Source organism: Lampetra planeri, chromosome 9 (assembly GCF_965212315.1).
Source record: "Lampetra planeri chromosome 9, kcLamPlan1.2.h2, whole genome shotgun sequence".
In the NCBI taxonomy this organism is placed as follows: Eukaryota; Metazoa; Chordata; class Hyperoartia; order Petromyzontiformes; family Petromyzontidae; genus Lampetra; species Lampetra planeri.
This window is the reverse complement of record NC_136115.1, coordinates 12,268,774-12,286,626: the sequence shown is the minus strand read 5'-3', so window position 1 is coordinate 12,286,626 and position 17,853 is coordinate 12,268,774. Positions and strand designations below refer to the sequence as shown.

At 43.5% G+C, this 17,853-nt stretch overlaps 2 protein-coding genes across 3 annotated transcripts in view; both read left to right on the top strand.

Annotated features, from left to right (window-relative positions):
- LOC144720701 (ethanolamine-phosphate phospho-lyase-like) overlaps window positions 1-10,119 on the top strand; it is a 44,245-nt gene extending 34,126 nt beyond the window's left edge. Inside the window, exons 12-14 of one of the 2 annotated variants that reach the window (XM_078597672.1) lie at window positions 2,879-2,952; window positions 5,025-5,072; window positions 8,563-10,119. In XM_078597672.1, coding sequence (XP_078453798.1) covers window positions 2,879-2,952; window positions 5,025-5,060 — 110 coding nt within the window. In that variant the 3' untranslated portion in view covers window positions 5,061-5,072; window positions 8,563-10,119. Of the gene's footprint in view, window positions 1-2,878; window positions 2,953-5,024; window positions 5,073-8,557 lie in introns of both variants that reach the window. The other variant, XM_078597673.1, reaches the window with a different exon arrangement.
- Window positions 10,120-12,240: 2,121 nt separating this feature from the next.
- The window catches only part of NUDCD3 (NudC domain containing 3), a 44,140-nt gene continuing 38,527 nt past the window's right edge, over window positions 12,241-17,853 (top strand). Inside the window, exon 1 of the mRNA XM_078597671.1 lies at window positions 12,241-12,356. Coding sequence (XP_078453797.1) covers window positions 12,261-12,356 — 96 coding nt within the window. The 5' untranslated portion in view covers window positions 12,241-12,260. The remainder of the gene's footprint in view (window positions 12,357-17,853) is intronic.

The window sequence follows — 17,853 nt, the reverse complement described above, 5'->3', positions numbered from 1 at the left end:
TACTTTTTCAAGAGGGTCCTGGTTATTGTATGTATGTATGTTGAACTTATTTCTCACCGGATGTAGCCAACCGTGCTAATAGGAGGAGCGGGGCAGGACGACAAACTAGACACAAAAAGCATTTCTCAAGAAATTTGTTTTAAATATAGATGTAAAACTGCATAGCTCCAGTGGCTTCCTAATATCAGAAGGAAAAGCGTTCCATTATTCTTCTTGGTTCTTTCGGTAAAGTCACGTAGAATGGAAATAATAAAATAATAAAAATAAAACATAATAAAATAAAGTAATGAAATAAAATATAAAATATTTCATTTTATTTTTATTATTTTATTATTTCCATTCTACGTGACTTTACCGAAAGAATCAAGAAGATGAATCCCTGCAGTCACGAAAGCTTTAAATCGAAACGTTCCATTATTGGTAATGACCAACAATGAGTGTTGGATTTAAGCAAAATGCAGAACCTGGAGAAAACCCTCCACACACTGTCATCTCCTGGCCACACCTAGAAACCCCACACAACATCCTACAAGCCTCGAGGTCACCTACGTTACGAACCAGGCTCGAGCCGTGGTAGTACACACCTATAAACCAAAACACTTTGAAGGCAGTGAGGAATGGTGGATCGCACAAAAGTTGCAAAACGCCCTTCCTGTGGATGTTGAGGAGGTGCCACAGCGTACTAATATCATCTGTCCCGTATGGGATAGTGCTGCGCCCTCGCAAGTGTGTGTTTCTTCGGGGCACTCTCATTTCCTCCAAAATTGATAAACACTCATTCATTGACGGAAAACATAAATATACAGGGGACTGCAGAGCTTAGGCAATTGTTACCGCCTCACTGCCTTCCAGCTTCCCTGTGGTCCCCCAGCGATTGTGAGATGCAATTTGCATAAATGACGATGTTTTCTAAAAGTAAACATTATTATTATAACCCTGCTTAGCTTCCAAGCTACGTTGAGATTAGGCACATTCAAGGTGCTTTGGTAGTTGGCCAAATTTGCCGCTGCAATTTTGTTTGGGTATTTTCTACTACTCGCATTTTTTATTGACCAAGTTAGTATCATGTTTGTAGAGTTATTCAAGAGTTATTCAAATTTGCAATCCAGTGTACCTGCCGTGCGTTGTTCAGCGTGATGTCTGACGTTTCACCCCTCGTGCTGGGAGCTTCTTCAGGTAGTGAAGAAGCTGAAAAACGGAATATTTTATCTTTGTCAGAATCTTTATTTAGACTGGATGAATCCAATGAGCTCTGAAGTTCTTGTTCACATGTGTCCAGTAGGGGATCTACAAGCGGTACAACCCCAACACACACAGAGGAGAGCTAATCTGGAAGTACATTTTCAAAGGGTGGCAGCTCTGTAAGCAAACAAGTGTTTGCCGTGCTTATTTTAGCTCCCAGCCTTGATTGGATGATGCTTTAAAGCATTCAGACCCACAAATCAGGCTCCTTGTTTTGCTGCCTGCTGCTGATAAGCCGTGCCCCATGGGTAGGTGTTCTTCTGCAAGAGAAGGACAAGAGAGGGACAAGTGGAGACGCGTGTGCTTGGTACTGAGAATTCAATTTTTTTTTTTAGAATTTAATTTTGTTTTTAAAGACGGTCACTGCATCACGTGCTTTCACATGCGCTTCTGCGGCCACCTGGAACGCTCTTCCATTCGATATTAGGAAGCCACTGGAGCTATGCTCTTTTAAATCATCATCTAGATTGACAAACTCATTTCTTTAGAACTGCTCTTTGTGTTTAGTTTGTTGTCCTTCCCCGACACCTCTGATTAGCAAGGTTGGCTACGTACGTGTGAAAGAAGTTCAACATACATACATGCATACATAAAAATGTACGTCATAGCAATTATAATGCGGAACTATAATAATAGAGCACTGCCTACCCTTGAATATTTTTGCGTAGCATTGACTTCATTGTCAACAAAGACACGTCGCTGCTGATGTTTTTCATTATCAGCAGCGGCAGCAGCATCCACACCAGTGACGTTTCACACCACTCGATGTTAATATAAACACATTGAACTGAACTGCTGCACTATTTTCCGATTTAAAGCTTTTGTGACTGCAGGGATTCATCTTCTTGGTTCTTTCGGTAAAGTCACGTAGAAGGGAAATAATAAAATAAATAAAATAAAACAATACAATTCTCACGACGTTTCGGCCACAACGCAAGCAGCTGTCCTCAGGTGAAGAACAGGGCTGTTGGAAAATTAGTAGGACAGCCCTGTTCTTCACCTGAGGACGGCTGCTTGCGTTGTGGCCGAAACTTCGTGAGAATTGTATTGTATTGTTTAATTTTAATTATTTTATTATTTCCCTTCTACCTGACTTTACCGAAAGAACCAAGAAGATGCTGCACTATTGTGAACCACTGGACCATTCAAGTCAAAGTGTCCCCACTTTCCGCTTTTTATGGCCACTGGTGAATGTATCGGCCAAAGATGTACGATAGACTGAGTTAACAATCCTGGTCAGGATTTGAATACACTGTGCTATTATTTGCCCATGGCCAAATCAACCGGAATGTGCCAGATGTTTCGTCACTTCTCGGAATCCAACTACGGTTAAAGGCTGAATAGAGCTTGGATAGGCAACCGCCATGCATAAAACATGTGTGTCTGCTGCGGGGCTATGTCATTAGAGTGCAGTGCAGCAAAAGGCATTGTTTTAATGCACCCTCCTCTGTCTTCTATGCACCAACACTGACTACCATGGCAAAGTATGGTCAAATAGCCCTCGGGACGTGGGGTGGTACTTACCCAGCCGTGAATGAACCAGAAGGGCTTTGTGTGTGCTCTTATTCCAGCACAACAAGTGAAAAGCGGGAGCGATGAAGACAATTTACTTTTCAATGTTTGTTGATTTCCACAGAGATTACTCAAGGAGAGAAGGTGGCAACTCTCAAGGCACTTAAAAACCTGACGATGGATTCTCATCAGGCTCAGGTATCTCTTTGTTAAAATTGTGCAAGCTAACGGCACTCCACAGTCCATATATAGCAGCTCGACGAGGTAAAAGAAGAAAGGAAAATCATGCTTATGCGTGGATCTTGTAACGCTTACAAAATTTGGGTAAGCGTTTGGGAGAGTTTGTATATTTTAAAATAGCCCCTTTTTCGATGTAAAGCTTTCGTGACTGCAGGGATTCATATTCTTGGTTCTTTCGGAAAAGTCACGTAGAAGGCAAATAATAGTATAATAAAAATAAAACAATAAAATTCTCACGACGTTTCGATTGCAACACAAGCAATCATCATCAAATTTTCTTGCTGTGGTTTTCACACCTGCTGATGATTGCTTGTGTTGCAATCGAAACGTCGTGAGAATTTTATTGTTTTATTTTATTATTTCCCTTCTACGTGACTTTACCGAAAGAACCAAGAATATGAGCCCCTTTTTTGCTGCAGATTGGGTCTCCACGTTTTGGACAATGCTTTTGTAAATTTGGCCGGTTTTCTCAAGGGTAAATCGTGAATAGCAACACATTGTATCATGTTTACAAAGCTCCTTTCCCGCCCTCGGAGCACTCGTTTAATATGCCCTAAAAATATGGCTTGCCACAGGTTAATACAAATGAATATATATTAAAAGCTATATATATTTTACAATATATGAAAAAATGTCGCGTGACTTTTTTTCCCCCCGCACCTCCGATTAGCACGTTTTGCTATGTTCAATGTGAAAGAAGTTCAACATACACAAATATATTGTGAACCCCTCCCTTTAAGTATAGACAGAGCTGATGCAAAAATACTTTCAACATTGTTAAAAATCTATTAATTCTTTCGGTAAAGTCACATAGGTATAAAATAAAATAAATCACGACGTTTCAGGCGCAACACAAGCGCCCATCATCAGGTGGGAAAGCATGGTCTGATGCTGAGGCAGACTGTTTTAAAAGGTTTGAAAAGACATTGTCTCTTCTCTAAGAGGGACCATTTTCTGCATCGGTCATCATGACCATTGCATCCTCAGGGCATTCATGTTGTTTTTTTGAACTGCTCCTTATATGCTCTCAACTCACAGGAGGTAGTACATTCGGATTTAATGGTGTACTTTGCGAGTTGTGCACACTTGCCTCCCGCAGGGAGTATTGTGTGTCTTCTGTTTATGATGAACAAATAGATCCTAGAGAAGGATAAACTTCTAAAAACCACCAGAATCCTCCCACTATTACTGTGCCCGAGTGCTGCTGCGATAGAGTTTGTCACGATACGTTATTACATTTCACTACTCAATAATTTTCCCAACATCGATTTCCCAGAACTTGGTCCTTGTATTTTTTTTTGACGCTATGACGTACCTCAAATGTGTAAATGATGAGGAAGCCGATCACGGCATAATTTTTGCACATGCAATGCACATTGTGTGTAGTCAAATCTATTTGCTGTACTTCAACTGCAATTCACTTAAATTAAGCTTGCCATAAGTATTCCTAATCATTGCAAGTTTGCAAATGTATAATGCTAATAATGCACACATTGCAAGTGACGTCAAAAACAGTTAACAAATTAAATAAATTATGAAAACAGCGGCATGTGATTACCATGCCATCAATTATTGCAAAATAATATATTGCAAAGCATTGACTTAATGAATAACAGCAAATCAATTTAGAACTTTAAATATTTAATCTGTTATTTCACGGGTTTTTTTTATTCCAGGAAATAACAATTAACTGCACAACAGGACTCGTGATTATGATGATAGTTTGAAAATCGGACAATATAATTATCATGGCTGTCAAGACTTGCCCACGTGTTTAATTTTTTTTTATTATAGACAATGCAATTATTATTATTAACCTCTTGCCACTTGATTTAAATTATAAATGCGGCCAAAATCACTCCCGTTTAAAGGCGAGTCTCCCTGTTATTTGTGACTGTCGTAATTTTCTTTTCATTAAGAATAACCGTTGAAATATTTCACCTGATGGTTACAATCATGTGAGATGACCGCACTATTGTGTTTGTGTTTTGCTTCGTAACTTCCGAATTCCTTGTTTTCATGTGTCCCAGGAATCAAAGCTCATCCATGAAAATGGATCGCACTGAGACCACATCTCGGTACGTATAAAAGCTTTGTACCCAAATACATATGATGCTACCACTTGACATGTTTTAGAGTACCAACATCTTTCTCCAAAAATTCAAATTTTAACTCGGCTGACTGGTCCACTCACATGCTATTTTTGCACGATACCAGTGCAAGGGACATTTTGTTCGTATTCTCTCATATGCACTCCTGCTATTGGCACGAATATATACGAGCACTATGCCAGTCAAATGCTTATCATGTGGCATTAAAGCTTTCATATGGTTGTAATCGTTAAGCCTTCATTTTCAACCATGATGCCAGCATGACCCTGGCTTTGGAAAGAGCACATGTGTCTTTAGGAACATGACATCTCACAATGGCCACGAATGTTCATTCGTCCTTCGTTCGTTCGTTCATTCGTTTCTCAATCCGCTTGCCTTGGTGAGGGTCGCGGTATGTTGAGTAGGGCACTCCAGACCTCCCTTTCCCTGGTGACAGACTCTAGCTCTTCCTGGGGAATTCCCAGGTGTTCCCAGGCCAGCCAAGCAACACAGTACCACTAGTGTGTCCTGGGCTGGCCTCAGGGTCTTTGCCCAGTGGGACATGCCCGGTAGAGTTCCAGGGGGAGTCTACGGGGGGCATCCTGACCAGGTGCCTGAACCACCTCAACTGGCTCCTCGTGATCCGGAGGAGCAGCGGCTCGACTCTGAGGCTCTCTCGGATTACCGAGCTCCTCACCCGATCACAGAGAGTGAGCCCGGCAATCCTGCGGAGAAACTTAATTTTTGCCCCTTGTACCCGCGATCTCATCGTTTCAGTCATTACCCAAACTCATGGCCATAGGTGAGGGTGGGACTGTAGATCGACAGGTAAACCAAGAGCTTTGTTCGAGAACTCAGCTCCTGCTTCACTACCACGGAACGATACAGCGCCCACAACACCGCGGATGCCGCACCAATCCGCCGGCGGATCTCCCGCTCCCAATTACCATCACTCGCGAAAGAGACCCCGAGGTACTTCAACTCCTCCACTAGGGGCAGCTGTTCCCTCCTCACCTGGAGAGCACAATCCATCATCTCCCGAGAGTGAACCATGACCTCAGATTTGGAGGTGCTGATCCCAGCCACTTCACACTCGGCATCAAACCGTTCAAGTGCACGCTGGAGATCACAGACTGACGAGGCAAGGAGGGCAATGACATCTGCAAAAAGTAGCGACGCTACCTCTATGCCCCCGTACTGGATTATCTCCATACCTCAGCTGCTTCTTGATATTCTGTCCAAGAACATCACAAAGATGAGTGGAGTCCAACACCCATAGTGAACGACTTTGATTTAACACCAAGAATACGGACACAGCTCTCGCTTCGGGAATAGCAGGACCGGGTAGCACACAAGTGGCATTGGTACATCTTACTCCCGCAGCACTTCCCACAAAACATTGCGGGGAACACAGTAATATGCTTTCTCCAAGTTTACAAAGCAAAGGTAGACTGGATAAGCATACTCCCACGACCCCTAAAATATCTGTGAGAGGCAAAAGAGCTGGTCCATTGTTCCACGACCATGACGGAATCCATCATTATACCTCCTTTGCCAGTACCAAAATATAATAATATGGTTTTTCCCCTTTTTTCACATGAATTCTTATAAAAAGGTTTCAGTTTTGTTGCCAAAAAGGGGGGAAACCCTATTATTATATTTTGGTACTGGTAAAGGAGGTCTAATGATGTAGATGCTCACCCCGAGCCCTTATTACTTTGATGTTGCATTGTTTTTGAGCTGTACGCCTTTTGGCGTCCTCTGGTCGAGCACCAATTAGGTCGAGGCTCAAAAGAAAGCCGTCCCTTGGTGTGGACCAATCAGTTTCAAGGACAAGGCATATATTATCAGAGTGTGTTTTTTGTTTGCATTTTGACTGCAAGTATTGTGGTTAATGCAGACATGAATCCTTGTAAAAAGGTCTCAGTTTTGTTGCCAGAAAAAAGGGGAAAACCCCCTATTATTATGACGGAATCCACATTGTTCCTCCTGAATCTGAGCCTCCTCCAGCACTCTGGCATCCGCTTTGCCTGGGACGCTGAGAAGTGTGATCCCTCTGTAGTTGGAGCACACCCTCTGGTTCCCTTTTTTTTATGGGAACCACGACCCCAGTTTGCCAATCTTGAGGTCCTGTACCCACCTTCCATGAAACACTGAAGAGGCGTGTTAATTTGGCAATTTCATTTAAACGTGTTCATAAAAAACCTTATATACACATACTAGCTTTGCTCCCCGGCTTCGCCTGAGACTTGGATTCTTGTCTTGGATTAATACACGGCCTACACGGAGGGTGACGTCAGCAGGCACACTGCGTAACGCGGGTGACATCACAGATGTGACGTCACCGCTCACTTGCCGTGCAAAATATATCCATTATTGCGCCCCTCCCCCCCCAAATACAAAAGTCTATTTTTATATTTTTTGCAATGCCCACATGCCAAATTTCAAGTTTATTGCATGTTGGGAAGTATGCTAAACATTTGAACAGACACACATATTCACAAATTTCCCTTTTATATATTTGTATAGTTAGGTCAAGGTAATGGTGCAGCCATGACAAGTCTTGCTCACATCACTGCTGGCAGAACGGTCTCCACTAGAGGGAGCTCTACAGAGCTCTAGAGAGCTCCCTCGAGAAGAGGCCCCTCATACAGTGCTGTAGCTCGAGTCGACAGTCCCTTATGGCTCTAATAGAGGGCTCCTATAGCACTAGTAGAGGGCGCCTATGGGTCGAGTAGAGGGCTCCTATAGCACTAGTAGAGGGCGCCTATGGGTCGAGTAGAGGGCTCCTATAGCACTAGTAGAGGGCGCCTATGGGTCGAGTAGAGGGCTCCTGAAGCTCTCAAGAGCCATATGGGCCCTCTGCTATATTCCATAACACGTTCCTTCGGAGTGGGCAGGTAGGAACTTGGTTGGACAGCGCATTCGTGCACGACAGACACATATGCACGACAGACAAATAATCCCTGGTGGGCAGTGTGGAACCTGTTGTTCCTACCTGTATAAAGATAACTTGACTTGAGGTAGCCAGGCAGCCAGCCAGGTAGCCAGCGCCCTCCACTATCGGCCCCTCCCCCTTGCTTAGGCCCCTCCCCTTACCCCCCCCCCCTCCCTTAGGCCCCTCCCCTTACCCCCCCCCCTCCCTTAGGCCCCTCCCCTGACCCTCCTCCCTTAGGCACCTCCCCTCTCCGTACCCGGCAGTAGGTCTCCACCAATCAAAGAGCTGTTTATATTATATATATATTTATGCACGACAGACAAATAATCCCTGGTGGGCAGTGTGGAACATATTGTTCCTACCTGTATAATCATGCATGTGTCCCACTTTTCACATCTGGAATTACCAGCGAACACGTACGCAATTTAACTGTGATTGAGCGTGTGCACCCAAACAAGAGCATGCTTTTCTGAGAGATGTGCGTGTTTGATCAGAGATGCTCTTATTAATGTCCCCACAACCCCCATGGCACAAGGGCAGGACTTGACTGGAGGCAGCTCGCCGTACGGACGAAAGGCGGACGACGCAAGGCTCCCTCATGACGAAGACAACGATCCACCCGTGTAGCCTTACACAGACTGTTCGGGCAAGTGCTGTTAGCGAGCACTTATTATGGCATCGCACACATGAACCTCAACAGCACACATGCCCGGCGTGTTAAACTACGATGTCAACACAGAAAATAGGAGTAGGGTCTTGAAAATTGCATTGTTTAGTAGAAACAAAGATTTCAGTTGGTTTGAAAAGGGTATAATGTGTATTAAATGTTTGATTGTGTAGCTACTAACCACGTCATTGTGGTGTTTCCTGGCTACAAATAACACATGAATGTATTATTCAGGTATGACACTAAGTCTGTAAATCATGTTTCTCACGCTCTGCTTTTTATGCTCAGAATATACATTTGCAATTATTTTTCTCTTGGGCATTCAAATGCAAAATGTTGGTGCATGCCGGGGAAATGTGTTGGTGAATATATCTTCATTCAGAAATAGAACATTAAACTCTTGAGAACTTCGAATTAATCTTCGCCCAGCGGTGGCATATGTGTTACAAATGGCTAAGCTGTATACCTATCTCAAAACACTATTTTAACTGCTGCTTATGGATCATTCAACATTATCAACGTCATATGGTATTTGTCAAACATCCCAATGCAGTACCCTCCGATAATAGATTATTAAGGCTCAGTAGTGGTTTCCCAGGTATTTTATGGGAAATTGTATTACTATACCTTAGGCTTCTTAGGTGGGGGAGGTAAAGCCTAATCCATCATCGTCAGCTATGATGATTCCACTGCAGAATGAATGTCTCCTTCAGCCATCGCCATCCCTCATGGCCCGACGTTGCAACAATCCATCTAAGCTGATTTCATCGCTACATCACATCGTGGATGGTTTCTTGTGCGTGTTGGGTACCATATGGTACGTGATAACGTTTGAACTAGTCTTAAATGGTACATTACAGACTCCACAAATGCAACCACTGAACCCAAAGCCGACTATTTTGGGAATGTAAATTATTTTGCATGTAACAAAAATGTACTGCTATCATGATTGTTGACCATTTACCTCAAGAAAACCTTTATATAAGCTAAAAGGTAATTTTAAAATGTGTCCCCCCCCCCCCCCATAGTTTTAACAATTTACTTAGAATATTATATTATATGCCCAACTAACTGAACGTCGGGGGTTAATATGCTCAGCTGCTTTTTAAAAGAGCATTAATGCAATAAGGGAATGTGTAATGCTTTACTTACTTTAATTATGTTTAAAATAAAACGTTTTAAAGGTTAATTGTGAGCCGGCACGACTACTGATATACTCATATCAATAATTGTTGAATACATTTTTTTTGTTAATTTTTACGTTTTATATAATAACTGATTCATGCAATATATGGAGTGTTTAAAGGTGCATGCCACACCTTACCGCTCACACCAAACAAAGATCAGGATCGATTTTTGCAATAAGTGCAATGCATGGATTAGCGAATGCCACATTAAGCTTCGTTTCGGAAATAAAAACATTAAATTTCTCTACGCGTGGCAGATGTTGGAAGTCTTTTTGTCGCTCACCTTTTATGTAGCACCACACACGAGGAAGGTGTTTTTGTGGCACTGTTGTTGTCAATTAAAAAAGCTATCTGATTAATTTAATAAGTAGGGCTTTCACGACAAATGGGATTCATCATTGGACTCTTTGGGTTAGGTCATCGTGTAAATAATGTGTGTCGTCAACCCTCCGCCACCCGACACAGCCAAAGAATACAAGTGTCGGTGAATCGAACGTGCCAAATGTATTACTCTCCAACACAACAACGCACTGGCGTGCTGATGCAGGAATATATATTTTGCACGTGTCATTTACGTGACACTTTTATTACTTGGCTCTTTCGGGTCGGAGGAGAGTCGATGACACCTTTTTACATGACCTAACTCAAACGAAACCAATGATGCATCTAATTAGGTTTTCCCAAGATTGAAAATGCTTCTCCCCCGACATCCTTGTGGAATGTACGTATGCTGAACCTCTTTCGCATCGTACGTAGCCAACCGTGCTAATCAGAGGTGCGCGGAAGGACAGCAAGAAATACGTTTATAATCTAGGTTTAAAACTGCGTAAGCTCCAGTGGCTTCCTAATATCGGAAGGAAGAGCGTTCCAGGTGGCCACAGAAGCGCATGTGAAAGCCTGCGATGCGACCGACTTTGTTCGATGTCCATCCAAAAGCCGCGGCGAGGAATAACCGGAGTTTCGCGTGATGGTTTATGCTCCTTGATGAGATCAGCAAGGATTTGTGGTTCATCTGCGGCAAGCACTTTGTGTGTAAGGGGCCGTCCATAAATGACGTCACGCACCTAGGGGGGGGGGGGTGTCAGACATTTGTGACGATGTGTGACAAGGGGAGGGGGGGTTTGAGAAATGTGACGTCACATCAAAATGCGCAAACTTTCAATAAATATAGACAACACTTTCTACTTAATTAAATAGACTTTTTAATAAATGTTTTCTCCTACAACATCAGAGTGCAGCGGCATATTAAATACGCACTACAATGACAATAGTTTAAAGCGATTTGAAGCATGTTTTATTATTTAGGGGGGGGGGGCAGAGCTTTGTGACGTCATATTTGAGGGGGGGGTCTGACTTTTTGTGACGCCGTGTGACGAAGGGGGGGGGGGGGTCAAAAATCGTCCAAAATCGCGTGACGTCATTTATGGACGGTCCCTTTAACCTAAACAGAGTGTAGGTATGGTGACTGATACAGACAATGTGTTATTTAAATGAGTTGATCACTATTATTTGGCTGGCACGGGTGGCTGATTGGGAAAGCGTGTGTATCTGTGTGTGTGGGGGGGGGGTGATTGGCTAATTAGATTGATTGGCTAATATACAAGGGTGTCATGGGTTTATAATAAAGGAGTGAGTGTAAGATAATTGGAGGGGTTATTAATAGGGAGGAGTGTAGATCAGAGGGGGGCGCTCTATCAGGATGTGAAGGGGGCGGGGGAGTTGGAGTTTAGAGGGTGAGCAGCGTGTTTAAGTAGTACTGAGTTACATTGAAGATTAAACAAATAGAGCTTCCTTGATGAATCTTTGTTTTCAAAGGATATCTGGTCCAGGGTTCACACATACACTCTCGCTTCGGCAGTCGTCGGCCGGTTGTCTTTTATTGATTCGTGAGTGGTGGGTAACATTAATAAAGAATTATCACGAGGTGGGGAAGTTGTATTTCTGTGGTTATTACATAGCCATGAAAGTAAAGGTGCGGCCCTGCAATTTCTTTCGCACGCCACTTGCCGATGAAAAACCTCCAAGTCCTAGAGCTATCGAAAGTTTTGCGCTCTGGCGGATTTGATCGACTTATCCACCACGCTCGCCAGACGCATCGAAAGAGCTGGTTGTGCCCACACTTTTTAGCTCCCCCACACACGACCTGTCGATGGACTAACTGGCGTGGCCACATATCCTGCCTGGTGGAAAGAGGCGATGAGATTCGTGAGACTGCGTCATTGTTTAAAAAGCCGTACATAATCGAATTTCACGCTGACGGTTCAGTGACCGCCAGTATTTTAATCTGGATTAAGGAATCGCTCCAAGCTTCGACTGCTTTATAGAAAGAAGGAAAAAAACATGTTTTTGTTATGTAATTTGCGAGAGTCTGTGATTCGGGAATAATGGATTCCGACCTCGGTACACCACACCCAGTACGCCTCGCTCTGGGCTGTCACGTGTCACCTACTGCAGTCCACGCGCGAACGAGAAAATATTCGGTGAGTGTTGGCGCAGCGGTAAGTACACTGCAATATGAACCTGGTGACCAGAGTTCGAATCGTGCTCGCGGATAACATCAGTGGGATGTGATGAGCAGAGGTGGGACAAAGTCATTGTTATGCAAGTCCAAGTCGAGTCGCAAGTCATCAAATTCATGACTCGAGTCTGACTCGAGTCCAAGTCACATGACTCGAGTCCACACCTCTGGTGATGAGTGGGCCGGTCTGCACCCACCTACGCCACTCCTCGTACCACCCCACACACCGAGTGTGGTGAAGTATGGTCAAACAACCCTCTGAAACGACATGGCATGGGGAGGCCTAGATGATTCAATAATGGATTGACAGCTACAGATTAAGACATTTGTAAAGCCCATATTCAAAACCTTGTGGTTGTAGTCTGTATATATAAATGTCGTGACTCGACTTCGATTGGAAAAATAACAAGGCTACATATTCTAATCGCGTGCATACAACCTCTACAATGGCACGTTCCCTTCTTAAATTTGGAATACAACGGGTGCTGTACAAAGAAACAACCTTGTTGATGCATGTTGTATACGTACAACATAAACAAAACATACTTGGAATCAATTGTAATTCCATTGCTGAATGAAGGCCCCTTTCCACGCTGTGCAGGTCATTGGGTTTGTTTTAATATACCTCACCACGCGGGTCCGTGTGGGTTTTACTCACGCGGGGACTGAACAATATTCAGAATAAACTCCCAGCATGTGTTCTAGATTTGAAGCTTTCGTGACTGCAAGGATTCATACTTTTAGGTTTTTTCGGTAAAGTCACGTAGGTATTTTTTTTTAAAATAAATAAAAATTTACTTTACAGCAAGCGTGCTGTGACGGTTCCACCGGAAGACGGAAGCGTGTGTTGCCTCCGAAACGTCGTGATTTTTATTTTACTTTAATTAAAAAAAAATGTAACCTACGTGACTTTACCGAAAAAACCTAAGAGTATGAATCCCAGCATGTGGTTCGGAACGTCAGACGTCATGTCGAACAAGCGGCAGTACAACTCGAAAAGACATTTTTAAATCGAGACATTGGAGAGCCCATGACAACCACCGAAACCCTAAGCAGCAGAGCTTGAATTGATTTAAAATCCAATATTTATATGGATTATTTTAAAATGACTAAACGTGGAGCGACGATTCTGAGATGCATATTTGCGTAAGTGTATACCAACCCACCATGTGCTATTGTGGAGCATTGTGTGAATCATGGTTATAGAAAATGGGTTGTCTAGGCTACTCAATATTTATGAATTTGCCTTAATTGGAACATCAGAAGGAGCATAATAACCTTTCTCCTGACCCCCGATGTTTACTACTATCGCCACCTTTGAGCTGATTTGGTCATTAGAGATGCTGTATACTGTATATAGAAATTAATTCTCAACTATCCTATAACATGCAATGCACAATGTCTTTACCTTCCCTTGCTGCTTCCTCTCCTCCCCTCTCTAGCCACTCTACCCTCTGCGCAACCTTCACTCCATGGACAATGACCTCCCACATCTCTTCCCTCCTTGCTCCAAACGCTGACTTTTCCTCCCTCCACCCTGATGTACATGCCTCTCCTTCCCTCCCCATGGCACTATCCTCTTTAACTACCTAGTCCCCCTACGCCTACTCTCCCCTCCCCATCACCTAAGCCTCTCTCCGCCCCAACCATGGTCAACTCCCTCCATGAAATCTGACCGTTCTCTCTGCAAAGCTGAGCTGTCATCCTATCACTCACTCCCTTATCGCCCACTTTCTAGCCACCCTAGAAGTAGCTAAGCAGGACTATTTCTTAGCTCCAGTTTCTTCCCTTCCTCTTCATCCCCACAAGCTCGTCACCCTTAATAAGCTACTCAATCCGCCCCTCTCAGCCATGCCTTCCTCTTCCCCTCAACCCCAAAGCCCTTGAATTCGCCCACAACTACACTCTTCACTGCTAAAATTGAGACAATTCGCTTAACTCTCCTGCCAGTCTCATCTTCTAGTCCTCCCCCCACCAGTCTTCCCACCCACGATCACGTGGTAACAACTCCCTTTTCATTGAGTTATCTCCCACATCATTCTCTGAACTCTCCTCCATCATATTCAAAGCCCATCCTACCTCCTCTCCCTTGGACCCCATCCCTGCTTCTATTTTACCTCCTCTCCTCCCTCTTATTCTCCTTACCGAGTCTCTCTCTTCCACTCTTACCTCACCTCTGGTGTTTTCCTGCCATCTCCAAGGCAGGTATCATAATAATTTTTTTACCTTTCCCACAATGGCCACACTTGTGCTCTACTTTCCCAAGTCCACTGGCTCTCGATCTACTATCACCGTCTTTTGAAATTGTCTCACTCTAGTCCATACATCCCTCCGTGTGGTCTTGCCCCACTAGAGCTGGCTTGCTTCTATAGTCTCTTACTCCTGTCCCATCGCTCTCAGTCTACCGTCTCTCTCTCTGTGCCACCCTCGCGCTACACCCAGTCTCACTCTCGTTCCTTCTCCCTTCTTGCTTCCCTTCACTGGAACTAACTCCCACTGCACATAAAACAATGATCTTCACTCACCTGCTTCAGTTCCTCCCTTAAAACAACCCATCTCTTCTCCCTTGCCTATCCTACTGCTACTCCATGCCCCGGCCCCCCAGTTACGACAGGGCTTACCCCAATCCCTAGAACTACCCCAATCACTACCCAAACCTCGACTTGACCACTCCCACCTGTCCTCCCAACCGTCACCTATAGCTAGACCAATATTTTTATAATTAGTTATTGTTACTCTTTGGTTCTTTCGGTAAAGTCACGTAGAAAGGAAATAAATTAAATAATAGAATACGACGTTTCGATTGCAACACAAGCAACCGTCATCAGGTAGAACTAAATTTTAGAGACAAAACACAGACACGGAGACACACAGACAGACACACAAGAAGAGAGAGACACACAACATAGACACACAACCGAAGGAAAGAAGATTGAATGGCCCTAATGAGAGCCTGGTAAATTTTAGAGAGAGAAATCGTTTGAGAAAACTAAATGTAGCAAGTCTTTTGTAAATGTAATGTAATGCAACACAGAGAGTCGGCTAACACACATTTATAGTCTGATTGCCAAGCTAAGCCTCTATGTAACTCTTTTACAGCCATAATTCAAATTTTAAGCCACTTTACACAAGTAACATATCTGACCAGCAGACATTTTGCGTGACTACAGTCCATGACATCTCTCCTTTGTAGGAGAAGTAACTCATTCAATGCCGTATCGCCTGGTTAGAGCCCACTCAATGGTACATTCAGCAGGAATGCACTTTGTTGTTTATCAAACAAAATGTGAATGTGAGTCTGGAGCAGGTGTGATGGATAATGAATGTTCTGCTCAGTCGGAATGGCTATTAGTCGTTTCCACTGGAAATTCGGACGGGCAGTTTTCCATAATTACTCGAAAAATAGAAGTGTCATTCATTGATAAAAGCATTCCAGTTGCTCTTTCTCGCCTTCGTTTTAGATGTTATGAACAAAGATTAAATAAAATACATCTGTTTAAACCATAGCGGCTGCCAGGACACATATAATAAGTATAACCCGTAAAAACTAAGTTTTTCACTATAAATCCTTTATATGCGTGGCGGCTAGAGTCCACTCGTCCTCTGGCTTGAGATGGCTGCCACCTATGGGTCAGATGATTGCATTGCACCATTAAGCAATTGGTAATTAAATCTAATATTTTTGTCCTAAAAAGTGTAACATTTTGGAACATTAATTGTCACGCACAACGAGTCTGTGTGGAAAATGTCAGCTCGATTGGATCACGGGAAGTGGGGTAAAAAACGACCGAAAGATTTGCACGGTCCTAAGCAAGCAAGCGAACTTAATATAAAGGATTTAAAAATGGTTTATGTATATGTAAGAGCCTTACCAAGCCAGCGCGGTCCTTTTCAGGAGGGGCCCTCCATTGGGACGTTTGAACAGCTTCATGCATCCATGTTTTGCGCGCGAGACGAAAAACTGAGGTACGCAGAAAATAAACCCACGCTTTGAGAGGGTAACACTCAAAACTCCACACAGATGGTTTTAGAACCCACATGCTGTACTTAAATCTCCTGACCACCTCGCAGCATAGTACATTTGGGAGTTTCACACATTGGGTGGCAAAGTGGTGTCGTGGTAATACGTGTGCCCCACAGCAAGAAAGACCTGGGTTAGATTGCTGATTAAGTGTTCACCAAACATCCCAATGCAGGACCCTCCTTAAAAAAGAAAGTATTTGGACTCCCTGTGACTTTCCTGGATAAATAATTATTATCATGAGATTCACCGACCCTTGTTTCCTGGATCAGCAAAAAATACATATGGAAATATAAATTGCATTTGTAATGGCCTCACTAGAGAAGCTAGGGGCCACGAAGTAGCAACAGTTTCACAATGCACACACATATTCTTTGGGTCTTTCGGTAAAGTCACGTAGATAGGTTCAAAGAAAATAACAAAAAAACTACGACGTTTCGATCACAACACAAGCGAAAGCTTTAAGTCAAGATTTAATGCACACGCAATTCACCACTTCACGGGTGGTGGGACCGCATGACCAATCTCCATGAATGCTGAAGACGACTTGGCAATTCGTCAACATCAAAGTTTTCCCTGTGCTCGTCTGATTGTCGAGTGGTGCAAATCTCTACTGGCAGCCCTGCGGCAACGGGTGTGCTAATAACCGAATTGTGTTGCGAGGAGCGGTCTCCGCTAGTGACACGCATTTCCAATTTAAGCGAAAGCTTCAGCGGTCAGCACTTTTCTGCTGATCCCGGGGGCGTGAACGACTCGAAGCTGACCTTGGCCGTCGAGATTGAAATTGACAATCATTTAAATGGTCATTGATTCTGCAGGGAAATTATCAGTTAAAGAAAAAGTAAATCGACTAAAGTGAAAACGTGTACTTTGCACACTGATGAGTAATTTAAGCATAAACACCATGCATTCGTTATTTCATCACGGCGAATGGCAACACTCGAGGTGAGATGCTTCCAATCCCCGTCGCTGATTTGTGTCCCCTGCTGACTTCAGCTCAGCACCGAACCCCCTCTCGATAGGAACACAAGTGATTGTTGCAAAGCGCGCAACCTGTGACTGATAGACCATGCACCATTTCATATGACACAGCTGCAGTTTTGATTTTTTTTTGGCGTTTGATTGCAGCAACTAAATGCAAAATTAGCAACACTTGTAAAACACGTGCGTGCAAAGCACCACACGGATCGATTCCCCCTGCACACACGCATTCCTTGTGCCCGTGCAGTCTACTTTCCAATGCTGAATGTATTTCTACAGCCCTCTTGTGTCTTTCAAAAATTCTCGGCCAACTAAACTCGTGAGAAAGTCAGATTTAGGAAAAGGGTGTCTTCCATCAAACACAATTACATTTTCGAGAGGGTACGTGAATATCAAATATCATCATGCCTAGCATTGATATAATTTGAACTAAATGTACGTTAAAAAACATTTCTTT